The 25,152-nt window shown below is 37.2% G+C and overlaps 5 protein-coding genes across 8 annotated transcripts; 1 reads left to right on the top strand and 4 right to left on the bottom strand.

Annotated features, from left to right (window-relative positions):
• Positions 1-16: 16 nt before the first annotated feature.
• Positions 17-3,928, bottom strand: LOC131790692 (small ribosomal subunit protein mS23-like). The gene is made up of 5 exons (XM_059107939.2): positions 3,836-3,928; positions 3,598-3,753; positions 2,618-2,689; positions 2,061-2,166; positions 17-1,082 (listed from the first exon to the last, which is right to left on the bottom strand). The coding sequence occupies exons 1-5, from the start codon at positions 3,874-3,876 to the stop codon at positions 1,062-1,064; spliced, it is 396 nt and encodes a 131-aa protein (XP_058963922.1). The 5' UTR covers positions 3,877-3,928; the 3' UTR covers positions 17-1,061.
• Positions 3,929-4,330: 402 nt separating this feature from the next.
• Positions 4,331-9,119, bottom strand: LOC131792834 (peroxisomal sarcosine oxidase). Of its 2 annotated transcripts, none has more exons than XM_059110241.2 (9): positions 8,925-9,119; positions 8,139-8,290; positions 7,555-7,768; positions 7,326-7,455; positions 6,795-6,847; positions 6,508-6,657; positions 5,876-6,055; positions 5,197-5,272; positions 4,331-4,994 (listed from the first exon to the last, which is right to left on the bottom strand). In XM_059110241.2, the coding sequence occupies exons 1-9, from the start codon at positions 9,033-9,035 to the stop codon at positions 4,861-4,863; spliced, it is 1,200 nt and encodes a 399-aa protein (XP_058966224.1). In that variant the 5' UTR covers positions 9,036-9,119; the 3' UTR covers positions 4,331-4,860. The 2 variants fall into 2 exon arrangements, with proteins under 2 accessions (XP_058966224.1, XP_066018731.1); XM_066162634.1 differs by having other exon boundaries at positions 8,139-8,584; positions 8,925-9,053.
• A 2,070-nt stretch (positions 9,120-11,189) lies between these two features.
• LOC131792851 (neuroglobin-2-like) lies at positions 11,190-16,797 on the top strand. 3 transcript variants are annotated; one of them, XM_059110263.2, is made up of 5 exons: positions 11,190-11,240; positions 11,591-11,656; positions 14,647-14,754; positions 15,801-16,008; positions 16,378-16,797. In XM_059110263.2, exons 2-5 carry the CDS (start codon positions 11,640-11,642, stop codon positions 16,516-16,518), a joined length of 474 nt encoding a protein of 157 aa, XP_058966246.1. In that variant the 5' UTR covers positions 11,190-11,240; positions 11,591-11,639; the 3' UTR covers positions 16,519-16,797. The 3 variants fall into 3 exon arrangements, with proteins under 3 accessions (XP_058966246.1, XP_066018571.1, XP_058966245.1); XM_066162474.1 differs by having other exon boundaries at positions 11,223-11,240; positions 11,594-11,656; XM_059110262.2 differs by lacking the exons at positions 11,190-11,240; positions 11,591-11,656 and adding an exon at positions 13,550-13,764.
• LOC131792852 (intraflagellar transport protein 20 homolog) lies at positions 16,789-19,669 on the bottom strand. Its single transcript, XM_059110265.2, has 5 exons — positions 19,544-19,669; positions 19,309-19,394; positions 18,059-18,162; positions 17,613-17,710; positions 16,789-17,187 (listed from the first exon to the last, which is right to left on the bottom strand). The coding sequence occupies exons 1-4, from the start codon at positions 19,659-19,661 to the stop codon at positions 17,629-17,631; spliced, it is 390 nt and encodes a 129-aa protein (XP_058966248.1). The 5' UTR covers positions 19,662-19,669; the 3' UTR covers positions 16,789-17,187; positions 17,613-17,628.
• A 433-nt stretch (positions 19,670-20,102) lies between these two features.
• On the bottom strand, positions 20,103-24,614 carry LOC131792825 (BTB/POZ domain-containing adapter for CUL3-mediated RhoA degradation protein 3-like). The gene is made up of 4 exons (XM_059110232.2): positions 24,326-24,614; positions 22,746-23,002; positions 22,003-22,055; positions 20,103-21,651 (listed from the first exon to the last, which is right to left on the bottom strand). The coding sequence occupies exons 1-4, from the start codon at positions 24,495-24,497 to the stop codon at positions 21,273-21,275; spliced, it is 861 nt and encodes a 286-aa protein (XP_058966215.1). The 5' UTR covers positions 24,498-24,614; the 3' UTR covers positions 20,103-21,272.
• Between the last annotated feature and the right edge of the window lie 538 nt (positions 24,615-25,152).

Here is a 25,152-nt window from a genome sequence, read left to right as displayed (position 1 = left end):
ACTATAGGATAATATATGAAGTGCTCAAGATTAAGTATTTTATTCTTCTGGGTTGTCTAATGTTTAAGAGAAGGTGACATCTTCATTCAGTGTAAAATCAAATTGCATGTTTGGAGCCACTCATTAAACCTTCATTGTTACTGGTGGCACATTCAGAGATTTGTACACTCTCATTCAGTAATCTTTCATCAGAGAGGTCAGTTTTGCAACATTCAAAATTCTCCTCAGTATGGTAGCAATTGAGATCTCAATTACAACACAATGTAAAGAATATTTCACTAACAGTATGTAGAACTTGTAATATTAAGGCTGCCATTTACTGTATAAGTTCTAGAGCATCCATGATTCTCCCATTGCCTTAATCCAAACTATCACTTATTATAATCCCTTATCTGTCGGAAAAACTACATGGTGGGCTATGGCAAAGAAGTTGGTGTATATCATACATGTACACTGGTTGAGATTTTTTAAATAATAAAAATCTATTATTTTAGAACTGTGGTCATTTTAGTTAAAACAATGGTGAGTTGAAGGGTTAAATAATACGTAGATTACAAAGGCAACCCTTAAACACAGCAATAATATTGATTTTTTAGAGAAACGTTTTTTTAAATTCTGGATGTTCATGGACATACAACAGAATCTTTTCTTCAGATGGTGTCTTTGTGACACCAAACATCTGCTCTTTTAATTTGGGTATTTGAATTACATTTTTCAAAAAGCTTTAAGGAAAAAGTTCTTATCATACCCATAAGACAAATAGTTCCTAAAACCATAAAAGCAAAGGACTTGTATATTTTTGGGACAGAAATTTTCACAATGTCTCAACAACATTGAAGGCTCAGAAACTAAAACATCTCAACTACCTATGGTTGCATCTTGGAAATGGTGTTGTTCCTTCCGTTTCTGTTGAAGTTAAATTCATGATTTCATAGCTCCTACACAAATTTCCCTCAAGGTTAAATAACTGCTTAGATGACTGATGGAAACTTCTTGAGATCACCTGTTGGAAAATCCAATTTTCTGTAATATTATTTATCCACATGTGAGGAGAAAACTCTTCAGTCCTCAGACACAGTATCCTTGCAAACAAAAATAAAACAAAACAGTAAACTTAAAATTTACAGCACTGCGCCAGTTGCATAAAGGGTGGATAATGCTATCCAGTGGATAAATTGCTATCTGGTGGATAAGTGATAGCAAAACATATAGTGTTATCCACTGGATAGAGATTTACCCAGTGGATAGTGTTATCCAATCTTTGAACAACCAGGGCCAGGTATCCTTACAGATGATTGATGTCAACCTGTTCTTGTGTGTATAGCTCACACTTTGAGAAAGGTTTACTAAATAATTCATCAAAGGGGCTATGTTTCCCTTGAAACTTTGGTGTTGCATCAGTGGGGGATATGATAAGATAATTTGGTTTCATTACCTGAGTTGATAATCTAAATTGGCCACCCTAAAGAATTTCTTAAGCCAATGTTTCAAGCATTAGCCCTTCCTCAGAACAAAGGACAACAAACTAACATCCAAAATGTCAGCTTTAGAAACTTTATGGTAGTCAATTTACATTACCAACTCCAGTTGATACAACCAAATTATCTCACATAATTCATTATTTGCAAGTAATTACTTGCTTAATTGATACATAATTTTGGATGCAAATATGCAGCATCTTTTAAATGAGTTTAAGATGAAGTTAATAATTAAAGTTTTCCCCAACTTCTTATTAAAGAAATAACTTGTAAGTCACACAGGACTTCTCCTTATAAACCATAAGCAAAGAAATTTTACATATGGTACTCTATATCTGCCACAGCCAAGTCATCATTGAAATAGCTTTTGCTCTAATCCAAAGGCAGTTTCTTCAGCAATAAATATATTCATTTTCTCAGTTCTTTTGGTGGTGTTATGCAGCCTTTGCAATGTATAGAGAGGAATGAAGATGCTTAAGATATTAATGATCAACACTAAATAAGAAGAAATGTCACGATCCAGGTTAGGCTCAGAGGTGTTGAAAGTAGTCTAATAATGTGAAAAAAATAAAAACATCTTACTGGTATTGCAGTGCTTTGACCAGTGAAAAGTTCTCTAACTGTACTTTCCACTGCTTTCTCTTTGTCATACCCCATGTTCACTTTCTCCATGCATCCTTCCACAAATCTGAAATTGGCCATAAGTGTCACTTATACAATTGTATAAAATTTTGAATGTAAGAATCAAGTTAATATATATATATCCTAGATAACTTTTTTTAAGGCTCTGAGCTCAAATCCTTTCAAATTTGACACTTAGTAGCCTTCAATCACCAGAAAAAGAATTTATTTTTGAAGTTCAAGCACCATCTCGAGGCATAAAAGTCAGCCAACAACTAAAAATTATCTTAAAAAGAATGACAGAGCACTATGATAACATGGTATACAAATATAAGCAATAATCATGCTACAGCTTACTATGCTAAACACAGGTTCCTAACTTAGCACCTTTCACCCCAAATTTTGTCCCCAAAATTCTTTCCTCCCTTCTGCTGAGGCTTAAGCAGTTTCAGCCTAGAGCCCTGATTTTAGCTGAAAGTTCTCTTTGTTCAGAAACATCCATTTCTCAAGCTGCTTACCTGTCACAGTAAGAATGATGTTCTCCCCACAGGGACAGAGGCTGGCTTGTATTGAATCTCTTGTAAAAAAGCCTGATATCAAGAAGATATCAATAATATTACCACTGAGTTTTGTACAGTTACAAGGAGACACTGTGGATGTTAGAGTGATGGGCGCTGGTGAAAGACCTCCAAGTGATAATTCAGTTTTATTCACTCTCTCTGTCAATATGATACTATTAAAAGAAATTTCAGAATCACAAGGAAACTTTAAATATTATTATCACAAAGCTATAGAAGCATTGTACCAGTACATGTTTTTCAACAAGATACTGTAAGTTTATCAGTACTAGTGTTCTACTTTTAAGCAGTAACCAGTAAAATGTATCTCTTCATATCGCCTAAAATCACAAGGAATTCTTGAGAATTTGACAAGTAAAAAAATTCTTCCACTGGTTTAAAAAAAATCATTATACCCAATGTGCTTAAAACAAAGGAGAATACTGGATGCACATCATGATTCTCTCATTCTAATGAGTGCAGGATGACTCCAAAATTTCAAACATGCCTACAGGGGATTTAAATTATTTACACTGATTATGGAAAATGAGGGGTTTCTGAAAGAAGGGGGGTTGGTTGGGGGAGAGGGTTTTACTAACATCATTTTCCCAGCTCAAGGCCATTGGCATAAATTGTTTCATATCTCATCGAATTTCCTCTAAAAAAAATTAGAGTGATCACTATTCCTCCTTTGCCAAAAAAATAGACTGGCAATGGGAAACAAAAAAATTCATGTGATCATCTAATTTTTTTCAAGATCCCATGTTCTCTTAAATCCAAGCTACAACTGTTGGGCCAAATCCCACTGTTTACGAATAAAAACCCATTTTTCGATCAAATAATAATGGAAAAGGCAAATCCTAGTTTCCAACTGCCATGTCCAATATCCTGAGCCAGCGTGATACTAACTTTGATAAAATTTACAATTCATGAAGCCTTACCTTCTGAATTCATCTTCAGGGTATAGAATCTTGTGCATCAACTCTTCGTCACCTTTTCTAGTTAGTTTCGTCTCCTTTAAGGGAGGAAATGCCTCGACTACTGGAAACCAAAGTGGTGGCTTTTTTATTCCACCCGAACGAAGAAGGTTGCGAACTCTGTAAACAAGGAAGTAACGATAAAAAAGCTATTTAAAAAGCTGAGATATTGCGGAAAAAATAAACAAAGCATAGGTCTTACCGTGAGAGTACGGTCCCTCGCAAATGCCTTGATCCAACCATGCCGCAAATTGTCCAAGTTTCTTCAACTGGCCATGTGCACCACCATCTTGGATCAATAAACTTTTAGAATAATCCGCTGAACAGACTAACTTTTAACTCCTACGCAAAGGAGTCTGGGAACGAAGACTATTCGTTGTGGGATATTAGTGTGGGGGGTGGGGGCCGGGGGAGTCGCTCACGTGGAAAAAAGGAGACAATGGAGGTTAGAGAAGAGAAGCGGGAAACAGGATAGAGAAATTAAATTGACTGAACAAGTAGTGCTGAAAAAGGAATGACCCAAGGCATAAGCTAAGGAAAACTTGGGGTAGGAACTATTCCTCCTCTCTCTTCATTGGCACAGGTAGAACCAAAAACTGATGAAAAAAAGAAAAAGGTTTGTTGCGAGGTAGTTTCCTTTACCTGACAGCCCCTTCTTAGAGAATTGAACATCCACTTCACATGAGATATAAAAAAGGTTGTTTTATTAAGAGGGCATGGCTCTCACATGTTTCACTCAATTTGCTTAGAAGGGGAAGTAAAAGACTGCACTGCACAGTTTAGTGAGCCTTTTAACCCAGGATCTGATTATTAAAGCTCCCCTCTAGCTGCTACACATTTCCATGTAAATTAGTTAAAGAGTTTGGTGTTAGATCGAGATAAAGACATTTACCAGATAAGGTTGAGTATTCTCATTACAATTATGCTGGATGATGTATGAATACAATAGGGAGAAGTTGCATGTCGATCACTTCTGGAAGTTAAAGGGTTAAAACCCAAACTCCTATAATAGATCAAGCAGAATTAGAGGTAAATGATTTCTTTAATGTCTCAGGGACGGCACCAGGATTTTTTAGTTGGCTTTAATCTGGAGTGGTGATTGTGTTTATTGTCTTCATCATGAGCACCATCTAAGTGATAACAGAATAGTGGTAACAACAAATCTAGGCTAACTTGTAAGAGGCTAAGTACTGAGTTAAAACAATTTTATCAAATCCTAAGTTTCGATCAGAGTGAGGATTTCTGCTGACTAAACTTGAATCTTGAAATCTTGAAAGGTGTCAAGTCATGGGTTGGTGTCTCATTCATGGCCAGCTGTGCTAAAATCTTGCCACAAACAGGACCAAGCTTGAATCCATGAGCTGAGAAAAAGATACAAAAAAATTGTAGACAATTTTAACAATTGAAAGGGATGGTAACCAGCTGTTATTGAAACCTCTATATGTAAGGTCACTTAAATTAAGAAGTTAAAATGTTTAGAGTTTTAACATTAAAAGAAAATCTATTTTCCTCTTCTAGAAGTGTCAAAGGACTATTAGATCACAACAATGCAGAATGAATTACCTGAAAAGCCAGCACCAATTATAATGTTAGAAAACTTGGGATGTTTATCCAACACAAAATTCTCATCAGGGGTCAGCTGGATTTAAAAACAATTTCAGATTAAGTTTGGTCAACCTTATTTCTCCTGACCACTTTTCCCTGAAGAAACATTGAAAAAGTCTTTGAGTCAAATTAAAAAAAAGTGTATCTGGCTTGTAAGATTGATTCATTGCTAAAGTGAATTCTAGAACTGTCCAAGTAATTGCATTAGGTGTACCTCCTTTTTCTCTGTCACAGAAATGAGATTATAACACTGGGAATGCCAAGATTTTTGTACAGAGCTCAGTTATATCTAGACAATTCCTCATTTCTAAATTATTGTCAAGGGGTTTCCACATAACCTCCTCTTACTTTTAAAATCAGAGGTGTGTGATCCCAATACTTTGGGAAGGGGTGGTCACAATACTTCTCTTTTCTAGAACCTCTAATCTGAGTTTCTCTCACTAACATCATTAGAAAATGTGCTAAACAAAGCCGTAACACAAGTTTTTCATCAGGCATGAGAAAGTAAGTAGTAGGGGTGAGCTGGTATGAGATAAAAGATTTTTAACTGTAAGTGTAAGTCTCACACCCAGCTAAGGGGAGATGGTAGAGCTAAGCACATTGACCCCTGAGTTAACTTTTTAGACTCAACACATACTGTGTATATACAAGTTTCTACTATGGTTGGCTCATGATGATCAAGGTATGGAAAGTGATGCTGGATGTATTCTCTTGTTCTCTGAATAATCCTCTCTTCAATTTCTCTGTCCCAATCTCTTGCATCTGGATCAATTTCCATGCAAACTTCTGGTAATCTGCATCCACCAGAGGGCCCAAACTGTGACAAAAAAATCAATCTTTTCAAGTAAGGGTAATTCTGAAAATAAATTGACTGATTGTTTTTAGTGGCACACACTTAATACAATTTCGACATCCTGGGTAGAACTCATGGTCAGACTTTAAAAGACAAAAATCCACCAATGATGAGATTGATCTGATGATTATTCCTGATTTCTCACTTCATAAACAACTCTTACCAGGATTACCTCTAGCTATTGGAGAACACAAGAAAATTCTCAAACAATTTTTTTGAATTTTTCTAACTTTTAAGAATTTTACATGGGAACATAGCTATTTTTTTCAGACAAGGAGAGTATTCTCTAGTTCCTCTACACAACTCTCCTGCTGATTCATTTTTTAATGAAAACCCTGTGATACTCACTTAAAGCTATATTGCCAGTTGGTGTTATGTTAATTAATATTACAAATGTTACCTTCAGTAAGTATTACCTTAACCATGTCAGGATACTCAAATGAAGGGAGTGCATAAAACTTGCGAGGGTCAGATGCTGTATCATCATAAAATGTAGGAAAACCAGTCTGAAGACTGTATGTGCCTGTTTTTTTCACCTTCCAGTAAAAAACATTGGCTCTGAGTGGCTGATGGTTAAAAAAAGAGGTGAAGATCTTCAAAGGTCAGGGCCTTATGCAACAATAATCTGCAAAACTGAAAATGTCACTGAGAAAATGGAAAATTACAAAGGAAACTATGAGAATTTTCAGTGTTCAACTCTTACCTTTAGAGGCAAGGTAATTCCCACAGGTTTTAGCAGTTTATTGGTCCAGGGTCCTTGAAAAAGTATGAATAATAAGTAAAAATAGTCTCTGGCAAAATCTTCTGAAATAAAGATTCACTTTAAGATTTCAACTTAGAAGTACATAATTAGATTTTACCAAAAAAGGATTGAATCATTTCCTTTGTTCATTGTTGGGTGTAGGGTGTAGCAGGTATTCTAGTAGCAATGGTGAAAGATCACCAATTACGGCAGCTCTAGTATGCATGACATTATTTTTTAAATAACTCACATACAGCTTAAAGACTCAGTTCATTCACCTTGTAGTTTTTACTACCTGTGACAACAAATTTTTTTATTTTCAGTACATTCTCAACCATTTAACAATAATACATTCCAGCAAGGTCGAGGAAATTTCCCATTTAGGGAACCCCAACTAATCATTCACTGCTTCCTGGTCTACAGCAAACTTTAAAAAACCACAGATCTAAATAAAAAAAACCTCAAGTTTCATGACAGAGATAAGTGGTTTACCTGCTGTTAATATCACTTTGTGAGCTTTGAACAAATCCTTTGTGGTCTTTATTGTAATTAATGATCCTGGATGTATTTCAACCACACCCTCACCATCTCTTAGTGTGCCACCAAATGCAATAAACTGATCCTTCAAACAATTCAGACAACAGGACTAAAATAACTTTTTGGCTCCAAGTTTTCATGAAATCACAAGAGCTATTGCACAAGGTATGAAACAGAGCTGTACCTGCAACACTCTCAAGCATTTATCAGCTTTTAAAATTCCTGCTGAGTGTTCTAACAGAGCTTTGTAGTGAGGCGGAAAGCTCAACTCTGGAAATCTTTGCTTAAGTGTTTGGTTTGACAAAATATCATAACTTGCTCCTGCTGCATCAAGTGATTCTCTAACTTCTCTCAAATTTTCACCAGAGCTTCCTTCCACTGTTAACAGTCCAACAGTTCTGAAATTATTCATTCAGAGTACTTTTAAGCTAAGTCCTTCTTTCATACATAAATCAAGATTTACTGAACTTGGCTAAGTTCTCCTTGCATTCATAAATCCAGATTTACCACACTTGGCCTCTCAGGGCCAGGGAAGGGGTTGGGAGCATTTGGGTCAATTTTTGCAGAGTATGTGCCACTGGCCTCTCAGAACACCCTGCCCAATTAAAGTCTATTCTGTGGCTAATTATAGACCACATATCATGAAGTCATTATCAATCCAGTTGTGAAAATGCAACCCCATCCTGCAACACATCCTCATTAGCCTATTATTAGAAAGTACCCCCCCCCCCCCCCCCACCTCTCGGCTGGCTGTTTCCAGGCACCTACTTGATAAGAATTTCCTGCTCTGCTTTTTCTTCAATCTCCTTCCACATTTCACCAGCTTCTCGAACCATTTTAGAATAATAAGGGTTAACATAGGAGAAACGAATGATTCTAGTCTGTCCATGAGAACTGCCACGCCAGTGAGGAAGAGGAAACTTGATTAAAAGAAATAAAGCTGTTAACAAGGACAAGACTCGAGGGCATAGCTAGGGAGAGGGGGTCCTGGCGTGACCCCTTTGTAAACCTTTTTTTTTAGCACACAACATACTATATTCAGGTGGCGAAAACCGGTCCATCCTCCCCTTTGAAAATACCTGGCTACGTCCCTGCAAGTGCTTTCTTTTTCATTGCAGTATCATAATGACCTCGTGACCTGCTCGTGGCCTGTTCGTGACTCGCGCTGTGCTGCCAATTTGTTCTTGCCTTTTTGAACGCGTTCTATCAATAAACTGTACATTAAATGGTCAATAACGAAAATGAGTTTATTTTATCACTTTTAGCCCCTACTGAGTGGAAGTTATAACTGACGGATCACTCAAAGATTCCCCATAGGCCCCGAGGCTGGCCGATTAAGACCGCAATAGCAAAATAAAAGCAGTAACAACAACTAGTCATATGAGAGACCTTTATCATCTTAATTTTTCAGTTTAGGTGGTTCTGAACCTGTAGACTATTGTAAAAAAACGGATCTTAGTATACTGATTGAAATCATTTCATAATCACTACATGATGCAGAATACTCTTCACAGTGTTGAAAGATCCTCACATGAATTAACCTATATTTAGTACCTGCTCCAATAGAAGTGTTCTTTGTCCTCGGGAAGCCAAGTAACGGGCTGTGGAGCTGCCCACCACACCAGCACCGATGACACAAACGTCGTAAGTTGGATTTGAAGACATTTTTGGGCAAAATTGCCGTTAACAGTACCAAATATGACGTAATCACATTTCGATACTCAGCACCGGGACCGTCAGATGATTTTGAAGCCGTCTCGTCTTTAATGTCACACAACCGTAGCTACCAGACTCTCTCCTCATTCCCTCAAGAGGATGCTGAACAAAGCAGGGAACAAAGAAAATATCGCAAAGAGCTCACAACTTGTGAGTTAAAAGTCTGGTGGAAAACATCTCTCCGAGATCAGATGAAAATCGGTTAATTCCACCAATTGAAAATGTTCCTTGTCTCACGCATAGGAAAAAGAAAGAAAACCGAAAACAGACAAATAAGGAAATTTGAGAGAAATAGAAAACTGGACGGGCAGAAAATTTCTAAACCATGGAGGTATTTGCTGTCGATTCAAAATATCCTATCCTTCGAATTCTTACTTTAATCACAGTTCGTAACCATACATCGAACAAAAGTACAAAAATGGTTGACAGGACGGTAGTAGGGGGAAACTAAATTCCCATGCTAAGACATACCCTCCAAAAAAAAACAAAACAAAACAAAAAAAAATATAGAACAAAAAAAAAAAAACAAAAACTGGTATTTGGGGTTATTATGAGCGGAGGTACTTAATTAGTGAAGCTTTAAAAGACTGAAGGCTAGGGGATGACATTACTTCAGAAGGCAAACAGTTCCAATCGTTAATATATCTATTAAAAAAAGAATATTAAAAATAATTTGTACGAGCAACTTTAGGCCTTATTTTATACTCATGCTTACTTCTAGTTCGAGTTATTTCAATAATATCAAAGTAATGATGGCAATTGATATCACAGTAACCAAATATAATCTTATACATTTGAACTAGGCTAAGGTATTGCCTTCTCAGTTCTAAAGAGTCCCATTTTAACTCTAGAAGTCTTTCAGGATATTCTTTGTCTGGGCCACATATTAGTCGGGACGCTCTTCTCTGAATTGCTTCGATTGCCTTGGTGTGTTTCACCAGATAAGGATTCCAGACTGGGCAGGCATACTCGAGGACAGGTATCACTAGTGCCTTAAAAGCTGTTTTGATACCAGTCTTGTTCGAATAACCAAATGTCCTTTTTATCAAGCCCAGGACCTTGTTAGCTTTAGCACAAATTGAGTTAATGTGATAATCCCATGATAAAGACGGCGTCAGCCAAAGACCCAGGTGTTTGTGGTGGTCCACTTCCGGTAGTAAGATATGATTCAACGAATATTGATATCTTACTGGGTCATTCTTCCGTGTAATGTATAGGACTTCACACTTCTGGGTCTTAAGAGTAACAAGCCAAGACTTGCACCAATCAGAGGCAGGATTAAGTGAGACACAGGATTAAGGATTAAGTGAGACACAGAATTAAGGATTAAGTGAGACATCGCCGCTTGTAAGGAGACGAGTTTGATGGAAAGTACTGTCCGAGTTAGCATAATAGCGAATCCTGGAGGTGTAATATTTTCTTCCACGTGGAGAAGGTGCAATATGGCGGATCCGACTCGCAAGCTGATGAAGTTGATATATCGGCAAAATGCTTTCCCTCACGAGGTCAGAAGAAGCATAGCCGCATAATGAAGCTTCGGGCAAACAGTTCCAGTCAGTTTTTCGATCCGGTAAGGGTTGTAATTCAAGAAAATGCAGCAAAACTACGGATGTAAGAAAAAAGAAAGCTCAATAATCACAATGTACCGGTAGACTGAACCCAATCCACGAGAACTACGTCCAACTGAATACACGAAACGAAAGAACATGTTCCACATAACGCTGGGCTAAGCCTAGATCAGCAATTAACTCAACATTACTCCGCCAATTCAAAGTAATGAGATATTCGAAAAATTGCCTGCGTGAGCCCAAACGGTTTCGGAGTGATTACAATGACATCTTACGATATGTTAGTGCTTTCCTTTCATGATCGCGAGAATGTACGCGAAGAAAGACGAAAAAGACTGCAAGCAGCCTGTGCTGGTCATACCGAGACAGTATAATTGTAGCTAAGAAAGAAAAGCAATTATTATTCTCGTGCATAGGTGGCAGAGCAATAAAGCAGGGGGTGTTATAGCCTCCCCTAGGCCTCTCCCCTGCGTTTCATAACGGGAAATATCATTAGCGGAACAGACAATTGTCTCAGACTTTTCTACGCAAAATTTTCAGTCTCGTGACTCATGACGAATGGTTTCATTTTTATTTCAACTACCAAGTAAGTTTAATCGACCACGAACACACTTGACAGTGGTTAGATTGCGAAGAGGTTTGCTTGAACCAACAACTTACGCGAAGGACAGATAAGGAAATCTGAGAAGAGATACCAATTCGGATTGTTTCAAGAGATTTTCACCAAAACAGTGTCCCTAGGGCTAATTTAGCTTTTTGCATCGCATCCTTATGCGGGTGGTCGAAATTCTTTCCTCTTTTGAAAATAATCGTGGAAACGGAATCCAACCAAAACACTGAAACATCATCAACTTCTTTATAGACTTGACAAAGTGGAGAGTTACGTTTTCGTCAAAATCCAACCCGCCACTTAAACACTGTTTCTTTTTAATTTAGTAGGGTTTTATCAGTTTGTCTTTAGTTCGGATAGCAGTCAAACGTAAGGATGACCATGGAGGCAAGGTAAGATAAAAAGTTACCCTGAAAGCTATCTTTCTCAATTTTAGAACTGTCGAAAAGGAATGAGATTAGTAGTAAATATTGCGATTATTGGTAAAATTAATAGATTTTCATCCCCAAACTAGATCTTGTAATCCTCTCATGCGATTCTCGTGATCTGAAACATCGTGTTTTTCACAATTGCAGTTACCTAATCGCTGCCTTGCAAATTGAATTAATACTTCTCCAGTATTGTAATGAAAATAGATAAGGAATGCATAGATTGCTAGACGTTTTCAACGATTTGTTACGATTCTCAAGTTCCTTGGACACTTTATCACGTAACTTTGGTCACGCTAAGAACATCGGAACTGATGTTGTTGTGTTTTATTCTTCCCGTTGTCTGAACCAACAAAAAGGCACGGGACAAGGTTACACCTTAATTGTTTCATTAATGATGGGATTGAATTGTTAAGCAACTGTTCAATGAATTTCAATGGTAAATTGGAATTGTAAGTATTTTGCAACATGGCTTGATCCAGGCCATGTTGTTGGAGAACTACTCCAGCGCAAAAGTGACACAAATCACGACTGAAATTCACCTTTTTGCTGATTGGCCGCTCTTTTACCCCGGTGAAAGGGTGGATTCAGTTCCCCCCCCCCCCCGTGGGGTTTTCAATTACTTGTCTGACGCCAAAATTCTTGCAACGACAGGATGTCACTATACTCAATATAAAGTACAGAAAACTAACTTGTCTTGAAATATTTCTTGGCTCATTTAGGCTGTAGTGTAACAAAAAATGACAGTATTTTCTGAATCAAATTTGGACCCCAAACACCTGAATCCACCCCTGAGTTCACCGAAGTGTAATCAGTGATTTAGGATAGTACATATTGTGCTTTTGGGGCCCCTCTTTAGGTGAGATACTTAGGTGTTACAAGGCAAAGTGGGAGATGTATGGAAGGACTGCATGACACACATGATCAGGACCACTAATGCATTTGATCTGAAACACAACAAATAATAATGATTAGCTTCATTTAAAGGGAGGAGCCCGTCTCAATCTCCTCCTAAACAACCGGTTGTTTACTACAGATGTACCTCCCGCCCTTCGCATGATTCTTTTAAGATCCAAACAAAAAAATCATTAATTCAATGCCCTTAGTTTTCTTTTGTTTTTTTACTTTTGTACGCTGTTGTATGTTATCACAATTTTTCATCGCTGCATGGAATGTGTCATGTTGTGAAGTTTATTAGCGTAAGTACTTAAAGTTTGACATTAGTAGTTTCTTAGTTACTTCGTTTCGCTCGTTGGAGGCAGCGGTTCCTTCTCGTAAATCGCTACTCAAAATCGCAGCAAGAGCCACCTTAAGCAACAAATGCGTCCCAGCAACAAATGCATCATTCATAAAGTTCACTCTAATCCTTTCTCGAATCTTAACTTTCTATTTTAATTTTAACCACACTTAAAATATTGATCCGTTAACCGCAGTCGCCTCCGGCGTAGGATATCAAATAAAGCAAGTTAAAATTTACAAGACTCCTCCCGATAGAGAGGTGTATTCATTTGGTCACGCGAGCGATATTGTTGCAAATATTATCGTTTAACTCTTTTAAATCCAATTTATGTGTGCTAAATGTGTTAAGAGAAAACTAATTTGACGACAGATTCTTAATTTTTACTGAGATTCGCTCAATTAAACGTGTGCCTACGACGAAACTGATTTATTTCAGATAAGTAAAGGTATACAGTGGTTACAAAACTTCCTGAGATGTTCCTTTTTAATAAATTCCGTTCGATGCTTCCTAAAAAATGTTAGGCGGGTCGAATTAGTATATTTTAACTTTTGGGGCAAAGTACTGTCAATTAACTCACTGAGAAGAAATTGAAATCCCGACATAAAGGGGCGTAATTATAGTACACTATTAGCGTGTAGAATTCCTTTAGTATTGTAAAAGTTCAGTGCAGTGTGAAATTCGCAAACAAAATCCGCAGTCTCGGAAAGAACTCGTTCGGCGTTCTGCACCGGATCAAGACAATTTTCATCGGTATAGAGGACAGGATGGGAATAATACATTCATCAAAATCATACGATCTCCCTTACATCCCAGATAATAAGCCACAACCCAGGTATGCACTCCGAAAACAATGTAAACAACATTGCCTTTGAAACTTGTAATGCTTAGTTAACACTAGTTTTGATGGCCACGAACAAAACAGTGGTTAAAAAATGATGGCACTCTTCGTTAAGCCTTTTTTGATTGTCAATCTCTTCATTTCAAGCGTCACTAAATATTTGATCCTCTCATTCGGCAATGTTCAACTCGATTGAATTCTCGTTGGCGATTTCAGTTTTAGTTGTTTATTGGATGAAATTCTTTCGTTTAAGCCATTGCCACTGAGCTCATGCTGCGACTGATGCCAAATGCATTCCCGAGTGTCGACTAAAGAGTAAATTTAAACTAATCACTTCTAAGCTTTTCTTGCGAAGCGACCCAAAACTTTCGCTTATCAAAGTTCACATTTGGTTCACTTACATGTAAGCGTTTTCCCTGTAAAACTGCAAATACCACTTAAAAGTCTTTCCTCTATTCATTAAGTATGAATTATCAAAGGAGAGGTCAGCACTTTCACAATCACACCTTGCACGCAATAGCTTACTAGTTTAGATTTCCGCAGATCATTTAATTTTACTGCACTTAAGGTTAAGCAGAAAGTTAGTGGCATAGGTTATTCCCTTCATTTAATTTAATTGTTTTCTTCTGTAATTTTGTTTTGCTATTTTGATCATATTACGCAGCAGAATATTTGAATTCCTGAAATAGTGGTGCTGAAATTATGTCTACGATCTATAACCTCGCTGGAGGTTGTTTAAAAATAGGTATGCAATGCGTACAAAGGTTCAATCGCAAGGCTATTCCCAAGCCCTAGAGATCGGGATGAATTGGAATATTTGTACACAGTTAAAAAATGACTGAGGCTGAATCATGTCGTTTTGACTTCAACTTGCAGCGGCGGAAAGTCATCTGAGTTGACTGATCTTCAGATTGAATTGATCCATGGCTCCTGGGAAAAAGTCAAACCAAATAAGAAGTACCATGGTGAACGGTTATTTCATAAGTGAGTAAGTTACCTCCTCATGTTGGCCATTATCACTTTAAACCCTAACATCAGTATGCATATTCTCCATACTGTTCTCTAAACGTTTCCCAAGGTGGTGGCAAGAAGGATTTGTTAAACAATCAAGGGCTTCTTTAGTTGGTGATCATTTCCTTTATTCTCATGACCTTGATGCATGATTCAGGGGTGATACTGTAAGAAGAACTTGAATACTGGTCACTCTTCCAGTTTAAAGGGTTAAGTGAGGAGTAAAATAGAGTCTTTTCTCAACAGTGATTACACTGTCAGTAATGATTCCCATTAGAAAAATGGTTGACCCAAGTACTTAAATAAAAAAACATCATTAAGGGTGATGCCACTACATAGAGACAGCTGTTTCTGAAACTGAAACTAGCCTTTGATCTGCAAAATTAGCTTCTTGCAATATATTGGTGCCGTGTCACTGAATAAACATTTGTCATAATAGGCATTTTCATCTCATAACTTTTATTGTCAGCTGTCAAAAAAAAATCAAATCAAATCAATAGCCTTATACACAAAAGCAAGATGTAAATCAAACCCTTTCTGGGTGCCTGTGTCATCTCTCAGGAAAATGCAAGTACAAAGAAATGTGAATTAAACAACAAAGTTTGTAACTTGTTTGGAGCTTGGACTGTATATAGTAACTGACAGGACTATCACATAACCTCAGGGTTCATCACATGATTCATCAAACTGAGGATTGAAAGAAACTCACCCAAGTTCTGCATGACTCGTAGACAACTTTGAACTTTTTGACAATGTTGATGAAGCTGTAGACAATGTTTTTCTATAGCCTTCTTCAGTCCAAGCAATAGTCATAGTTACAAGACTGGACTGGTATTTGTGGTTAGGGCTGTCTTACTCAACAGCAAAGGGTGGGAAATGAAGAATATGAGACTAGCAAAAAGTAAGATTGCTTAGAGCTTAAGCAATAGACAAGTGGAAACTTTTATCTGACACACCCTCAGAAATTTAAAACCAACCCTCATAGCTAAAAAGTTATTATTTATTCTTAATACTTGCAGGTTATTTAATGTGGCACCTCACTTGCAGGAGCTATTTCCATTCGGCAGTGACTTAACAAATCCTATGTTCACTACGCATGCCTTGAATGTCATGAACACGCTAGACCTTGCAGTACAACACTTGGATAAACTGGACATACTCATACCTAAGCTAAGAGAACTTGGACAGATGCACGCAGCATTTGAACTTACAGAAGTGGAATTTCAGGTAGTATACCATTTATCTATCATTATTCATGCATGTGAGAAAGTGTGAGGGTGCATGTGAGTGGAGCAGGGCAAGGGAATGGGAAGGGGTAAAGAGGGAGACTCTCCTTTTGTTCCTTCTTATCCAATCAACATTGAAGTAGTGCTAGTCTCCCACTACCACATATGAAACTAAGAGACAACTGGGGATGAGTCAGGCTTTTCACCCCTGATGATTATTGTACTCTCTAGTATTTCCTACCACACCTCCAATCCTTAGTTCTGTGTCATGGAAAATTACCTCTCAGTGCTCTGAACATTTTCCCTAGCTGAGATTGAGGTGATTTCTAATGATTTCCTTTTTTTCTCTCCAAAATTGTTCTTCTTTCAGTATGTTGGTGAGTCTCTCATATGGGTTCTAGAGACAGGCCTGGGAGATGACTTCACACCAAAGTTAAAGAAAGCCTGGTGTGATGCCTTTGCGATCATCACTAGTGTTATGTTGGGTGCCATTAAAGATATCAATGGCTAGTGAAAGACATCTACAACATCAAATCTAAGTAGTTCATCAGATTAGGATCCATTTTATGTGATTAAAAGACAAATACTCAGCCCAAGAGATAACTGACAGCATAATAAAATTTTGCATATTAAACATATCAAAGTGTCAAAATCCCTGACTCAGAGTGATTTTTTTCATTTGAGACTTTGGGAGTTTAAAGAAGTTGAAACTTCATGTAAGTTGAACCATAGTCAAGAAATCACATATTAAGTAATTGAAAAAAAAAAATACAAGGACACCTTTGATTTTTCAAACGTTAAACTTCTAAAATTTTACAAAAAAACTGTTACAAACATATCGCTTTAAATATTAGTATTAAGAAAACAGTAAGAACTTCTTAACTGCAATACTTTAAGAATAATACATAGAACAAATCATTTTGTTCTTTTTTTTGAAAAAGTGTACTTTTTTACTGTCTCTCATTATTGTTATTCTACACTGAGAAAAATGTGACAAACAGTCTTCTTTGTGTTTATCTGAACAGCACAGAAAAGACACTATTTCACAAATGGTTGAAAGTACACATGTATCACATACAACATACTGTGATGTGCTTATGTACAAAAAAGGAACCATAACAATTCTATTTACAAGTAATTTAGAACTGGTTAGTTAACAGTAGTTTTATACAGATAGCATCTGAAAAAAAGATAGAAAATACTTTACAGAAACATTCATACTTCTACTGAGTACATTTGTGGGAAATGTAATGGAATTCAAGGTTTCTATCAAATTTTTAGGTGTCATAATAAACAAAACTTTTCTAGGCTCAAATGCTTTTTGGCTCATCATGATCAAAAGTTAGTATGTCTAATAACAGCACTCAGCCCTACTCTCCTTTATTAATAAGTATCACCTGTAGCCATTATCATTGTGAATGTTTCTATTTGTGCAAATGGCACAAAACTTAATTCATTGTTGCTATGTTTTCAACATATTAAGAAAGCTAAAATGAAAATCACAAGAACAGCCTTTGAAAAGTGCTAACCAAGAAAATGACACAAATGATGTAACCAGAATAATTTACAGAAACAATTTTCAAAAACAAAAAGTTGCCCTCTTACCTGGGAAAAACAATAATTATTTCTGTAAAATGAACTGCTCTATAAATTCATTTTGTTCACTCTCAACCTTTTGTAAAGCTTCATGTTGGACACGGAAACTAAAATAAAACATCAAACAGATCTCATTACATTCTTTTCAAAAACTGTGGTACTCTGTATATCACGAGGAAGACCAATCTAGTCCTTGCTTAGGAAGTATAAAATCAATAGGAAATATTATCAAAAAAATGGTAGTAGAGCAACACAAATATAGTTTAATCAGAATTATGAATAAAGGGGATAATTTTCTAAAGAAACTGTGGTGCTGTGTCCATAGGAGTTATTACAAGATGATTTGGTTTCATCAACTGAGTTGATAATGTAAAATTGTCAATGTAAAGATTTTCCTAAGCTAGCTAATTTAATCAGATTTAGTCTACTGGACTGCCTTGGTGGTTGATTCTTACCGTTCCAATTGTGTTTTCTTTTCAGCAATCAGTGCTCGTAGTTGTTGCTGCTGTGCTTCTCTCTGCTTTGCTATTGACTTTAATAGATTTCTTGAGCCAATAGCCTAAGGGAAATTTTGTGATTTAATTTGAGAGGTTAACTTCTATTCACATGCAACTTACAATCCCCTTTAATAATATAAACAAAAAAACTAAAATCCAGCTGATTGTGCACATAGAATGTTTTTTTGCACCTAAATAATCAAGTCATAATTAGCATTCAAGCAATTATGACTAATGATACTTGAACAGAAAGTACATATCAAGTCCTCTTCACAAACCCACTTAATCTGTTAGCAGCTATATCAACTTGCTTCAATCACCAACTATAGAAGACTGCTAAGGTTACTGCATGACAGAGGGCAAACTTAGGTAAAAAGAAAAAGCTGTTAAATGCCTCTGGGTGGGGGAAACCTCATTACAAAGATTTGTTCAGCAGGACTACTTACCTTTGTTCAGAGTTTAATCATCAATCCTTAGGCAACGTAATTAAGGGAAGTGCCTTATTTCAGAAGGAAACCGAGCCTTTAAAACCCTAACCTTGTTTAAGACAAAAATTGTTCATTTTGTTGCTTTGCTTTTTACTGAAAGACCCAGGGTCGGCTGGTGACTAACTTTTATGTTTGGGGAGTTATTGTCATCATTATAGCTCTAGAGCACTGGGCAACACAGATTCCTGAGGCCAAGGCCGTCAAGTGACAAATTATTCTACTTAAAGTACAGCTTCACCATTTGAGATGGCAACTGTGTGTAGAATTATTAATACCACACCACCTATCAACAATATCAAGCCCTGTTGAAAGCATTCTTTTTATTTACACAAAACCCTATTCAATATGGTAAAATTTTGTAACTTGCTTGAGATTCAAAACCCTGAAGAAAACAACCTCTTCTGTGGCACATAGCTGTTTAGGCCGAGTTAGGGAGTCGTTCCAAAACCCCAAGCATCACTTTCGGTCACACTGTTTTACATTGCGTTAGTTAGGAAGTTGTTCAGCATAATGGCCATGTCTATCAATTAACAAAATGTTGTCAACTCTCTGAACAAGAATAAAACGTCAACAACAAGAGACTTTGGGCATTTCATTTTAAAGGGTCAAATTGAAAACAATCTTACCAAACGCAGTATAAATATATGGCTGTCGCCAAGGTGACTTGCTCGGTGTTTTGATCATGTAAACAATAAGACATCGAGGAAGAGCAAATCATACCTTCATTTTCTCCTTCTCGACCTCTTTAGCTAAAGCATCAACCATATCGATAAATCCTCCCACTATTTTTTGAAACTCTCCAATTTCTAAAGGGATGAAAAGATTAATCAGCCTTAAAAATTGCGGCGGTTGCTAAAGGCCGCAAAAGCAATCAATAAATTTAGCAATAGCAAGTCTGTAGCAAAACAATTCACTTTGCACCAAACAGTGCCCATCATAAAATGAGTGAACTTACTGTCAACAAATTCTTTACATTCTTCCTTGAGTTCTTGCGTTTGCTGACTAATTTCAGGCTCTAAAACCCGAACTTTGTTTAGCTCATCGAAGTGAAACCCAGCCGGGCCGTCCGCCATGTTTGTTCGAAAACAATATCCCAGAATACCACGCGCGTTGAACGCGGTGGAAACGCTTTCTTCAGACGAGAGGCTATGGGGCTGAGTTTCCGTGCATATTCTTAGTCCTACTCAAAGTACCCTTTCCTGTCAACACCCAGCCTCTAGTCCCTCTTGATGAATTTTTTTCGGCGGGGAGAGGGGGTGACTGCACTAAAGTTGAAGCCAAACAGGTCTCCCATGCCTAGGCAAGTGTCGTCACACAGGTAAGGGATTATACAAAGTGATGTTTCACGGGACGTTAGAGTAAATCTGGCCACGATTTACCCCATTTATCCAGTCACAATTGTTTAAATTTACATCCACGTGTAATCTCGGCGGAAAATCTTTGCTAAATCCTTCTTCCCCTTTTATTAGTGTGGTTGTGTTTTCAAGAAGGACGGGCTACGTAGATGCAAAATCTTTAAAAACATTTCTTTAATCATCGACCGATTTAACTCTCGATATCCACATACGCAGCCAGCAAAGGAAACGTACTTGCATGCACAAGAAAACAGTCCTCAATGAAAAGTATTTACAGCCACCTTATGCTTCTCAGAAGTCCCGGCTAAGTTTACACTGTTATTTAGTCTACAAATAGTTTTTAACCCAACTCTTCCTGCAAAGAACAAAGCCGTAAAATGATACTAACCCAACCAATCATATGTCCCACCAAAACCATACAACCGACCCGGGATAAGACCAGGGCTGTGACGAGTGGCTTTGATTCTTCCTCTAATTTTAATTCAAACACAAATTTCCTCGGCTTGATTTAAGCAAAACTGCTCGAGTTAAACCAATCAGTCCTGATACCGCACTCATATTGTTAATAATGGCATATCTACTCCAACAATAGTCGACAAACTGGTTTAAACTCGTGTTTCATTTCCATCCCGCTAATAGACTGATATAAGTAAACCTGAATTGTTGTAATCGTTCTAATCTCAGTTGGCGGTTAAAAATCAGCCACTTTCCTATTACGATTACATACCACGGGGAGTAAGGTTTTTCTCGACCTTCTCCTGAAATATATCTCTTACCATTTGGATTAAAGCAGGATATAAATACTTAGAAACCTGGAGGGGGCCTACAGACTGCAACTATATCCAATTCTTAACTTCCGCGAATTTTGTTCTAGTTCGTCAAAATAGAAACGAAAAGATTGTTGACTGAGAACCTGGGTTGAAATGCATGGTATTTCGTAAGGCATGGGAAGCCTTTTAATCCCAGGTAGTCTAGCCCCTCTGTGGTTTCCTTAACAACTAGACAATAACAGACAATATGACAAACAGATACACAAGAACATCGCACTATTTACTAATCTAAAGGCATTGATTATACGCTTTCCTGAGAGAGCAATGCGTCTGTTATCCATCTGATATAACCAAAACATGTGTGTTTTGTAAGAGACTAATTCTTCAATGTTTGTTTACCAAAAGAAACGGAAAAATCCAATAAAGGCACATGTTGAATTCGCGTTGCTAAACGTTGGCACGTTTAAAATTACGGATTCTGATAAACATGCAGACCAGCGTAGTAAAAAATCAAGTTTCTGCAGTTGAAAACTGCAGAATAGTCGACTAGCTTCTTTATTTAACGGTTTTTGTCTTGTTTTCTTGACGAATCGTCGTCATTTTCTGGAATAACTCGTGGTCCGACGGCTCTACGAGTTGCACTGAGTAGTTCAGCATCGGGAAAGTTTCCATTTCCTCTATGCTCGTACAAAAGAACGTTCAGGGACTCCTCGTAAATTCTTGAGTCCGGAAACTCGACTTTTGTCTGCGGTTTTTCTGTGGCATAGACAATTGACGTGCAGCACACCTCAGCAAGCTTTTTCCCGTTTCCGTAGAATGTCCAACAGCAGATTTCGCTGTTTCCGATCAAGTCCTTGATAAATAGAATTCGTCCATTGAATCGAAGCGACAGCTTGTCGAAGAGTTCAATATTTTTCAGCAAGTTATCATCTGATTGACTGTTTATGACCACAATAAAACAAAAGAAAAATAAAAACAAGAGATGCCATCATTTGATAGTTTCCTTTTCGGTCGAGATACGCTACATCACGCGACACTAATAAACAGGGGATTTGCGTAATAAACAAAGTGGGGGGGGGGAGGGGGAGGGAACGTTTAGCTTCTCATGTTTTTTAATGAGGGTAAATACTAAGGGAAAAACTGAGCTGTTAGAAAAATGTTTCTCATTTAAAAAGCAAGTAAGGTCACCTAGATGTACAACCCTAAAGTACACAGATAAGAATTTCTTTGAAGATCTACACTGTAAGAACTTTTCCATTGCCACTGGTAATGACAAGTTTGAAACTTACCCAGTATACGAATATTTGTTATTTGATCTGTTATATGACAGCTTCACCACAGGCTGTAGAGAAAGGGATAAAATTAACACTACCTTCACATGTTTCAGTTAATATATCAACCAACACATTGTGATGATTTTTAGCTGAGAATGTCAAGTAACAACAAATACATTTGGTCAAATTTTTCACTTCAAGATACTCTTTGGTGTCACGAGATGAAAAAGCCTGTTCAATTTAACAATTCAATTATCTCATTAATACTTTTTACCGAAGGATGATAACATGGGATGAAATGATCCCACAAGTGGACTGCAATGAACCTTTTACGCCCCAACAGCAGCATGCATATTCCCCATACTGTTCTTCATACATTTCCTTAAGTGCTAACTTGTTTATCAAACAAAACTTTCTTTGGTTGGTGATCAATTCATTTATTCTTGTGGTCTTACTGTGTGATTCATGGGTGAAATTGTAAGGAGAAATTAGACACTGATCACTCTTAACCCTTTAATCCCCAAGATTAGATTGGTAATTCCCCCCTCTAGCTGCTACACATATCCTTGTAAATCAGTTACGAGAATTTGGTGTTAGATCAAGACAACAACTTCCACCGGATGAGTTTGAATATTCTCACTAACTGTTTGCAGGATAATGTAAGGATATTATTGGGAGATGTTTCATATTGATCACTTCTGGGAGTTAAAGGGTTAAGGGTGGCAGGGTTAAATACCAAGACTAAACTTTTTACAGACCTTTTTACCAGTGACAAGTTGTCTTTCCTCTTTGGATGAGGTTATGAGTGGAACACGGCAGATAGGGTCATGTTCTTCCTTTTTCTTTTCAAGTGCTTTTTCACACTGTTCAACTAGTTGCTCAATCAAGTAATACTTGGCCTCAATCAAGATTTCTTGCAACTCTACTTCATTTTGTGGTAATGGTACAGTTCCATCGCGCAAGAAGTTTAGGATAAGAGAAAAATGTTTTCCACAGCGATCAATAAGAATCCAGCCTAAACAATGAAAAGTAGAATACATTTGGCATTATCCATTTACCATATAACAATCATCTCAAAAATATGATTGCATTTCCAAAGTTATGAGATTTCCATCACAAGCAGGCGTTGCCCCAGTTTTCTCCACAAATATAAAGGAACTTTAAGAACCTGTTGGGACTAATATCCCCACAAAACATCAGTAATACACATATGAACATTTTGTCCAAAGCAACTTCCACCAAGCCATTGAAAGCTTTTGAGCCCAACCAAGTTTCAAACAAAAGAATCTTAGTTTGTTTCATTACAATTAACTAATCACAAGAAGGGTAAATGTTTTGTTTTTTAAGGCAAACTGTTTTACCTCAATCACCAGGAAAGGAAAAAGGATTCCAAAGGAGAGACTGAAAAGAAGTGAGCAAATCCCTCAAATCTACATTACTTTAAAACCTCATCTTTTCTTATTTATAAATTTCCTAGAATATAAACTTTTTGTATATGAGTTTACATAGGTATGTTTCCCTTTTCGATTCCCCAATCCCTGAACCAAATTCACCAACTAAAATTGGTGGATAAAATTATGATGGGCTTAAAGACACCACTGGCTGAAAAAGACAACACTTTTAGCTTAGTAACCTGGTGTTTCTGTAACAGTGTAAGCCATAGGCTTTTTTAGTAATGGAGTATTTCCTACTTGAATAATTTCCTCTCACTTCTGAACAAGAACTTGGAATATAACTATCAACTTTTGAGGACTTCCTTGGTGTGAAGTTCAAGGCACTTCCCTCAAATACCCCTCTATATTTAAGTCTTTCTGATTTAATTTTTTTTCCTTCTACTTTCCTTTTCTTTCCAGCAATGTACGCAACTTGAGACGGTGTACTGTTTTTGAGCATCAGATATTTATGAATGTATGTATGTATGCATTTATATAAATGGTGTCTTTTTGTGACAAACAACACAAAACCAAATCAAACCGTTTGAAAGACATTTCATTCACACCTAAAGCAAGCATTGTAAACATGGACGCTACATTCGTGAGACATTTTAGTGGGAAATCATACGGACAGTAATGAAATAATAATGGGCAGAGTGTGAGATTCTCTTTTTAAAATACCTTATTTGGTGATTTATCTCTATGTATATAGTGTGAGAGTACGAATGCAGAAATTATTGCGTTTCTCGATCATTAATTCTACGCCGCAACCAAATGTCGGTGTTATTGTACAGTCCAAATAGCAAATAATAGTTCATTAGCTTCGTTTATCTCTGGCAGCAAGACTGAAATTATGGCTGACAGCCGTTTTTATTCCAAATATTAATATCTTAAATAAAGCATACCTTCAGTATCTGTCAAAACCTCCAGTCTACCACTAAACATGGCTCTCAACATGCTGTCTTGCTTGGTGAGTGTTCCGATAGTCGTGTAATGGAGAGACCCTCCGACATTCAATTTAACGTATTTTGTCGGCGATCCATGCACAGTCATATGATGGGTTGCCTCTCCAGACATTCTCCTTCAACAATTGAGCCTCTCAAAGGTTTCCCTGGGAGGTGTGACGGACCTTCGCACAAAAATATGTAGTTATCGAGTTGTCTTGGTTAAATACCAGCTTCCCGAAATAACTCTTACACGGCTCATGTTCAGCGGATCATACATAAGTGTGGTATATGCCAGAGTGAAGTGCCATTACTAGCGACGTTTCAAAATTAATGTGACATGGCCAAAGAGAAAAACCCAAACAAAAGAAAATAGAAAAAAGCTTCCACGTCCTGTACTGATTAATTTTCTAAACGAAATAAATTTAAACATATTACTGCGCAAACGAAGGCTTTGGCCTCGTCAAACAAATTCCTCTTGATGTTGACAAGGTTGAACAAGTTTCTCTATCTCCCTTATTTCTCAGTGGTCAAGACGTACAGGCATGAACAGTATATGTTCTCAACCAACTCTCCCAGCCGACGTAAAAAAAATCCTATTTATGAAAGAAATGTTGGCCTATGTAGGTAACTCTCTCCATTCTTCTTTCCCCATATGTGTTTTTACTTTGTCTCATAGTAACTTTGATTGGGTTTCCCTTTTTCATTCGTTTTTTTCTGTTGGTCTTCTGAGTAGAGTTACGTACGACCAGCCATCTCCCCTCTCCCCACCCTAGAAAAAAAGTAAT

Source organism: Pocillopora verrucosa, chromosome 2 (genome assembly GCF_036669915.1).
Source record: "Pocillopora verrucosa isolate sample1 chromosome 2, ASM3666991v2, whole genome shotgun sequence".
Classification (NCBI taxonomy): Eukaryota; Metazoa; Cnidaria; class Anthozoa; order Scleractinia; family Pocilloporidae; genus Pocillopora; species Pocillopora verrucosa.
This window is presented reverse-complemented; position numbering and strand designations above follow the sequence as displayed.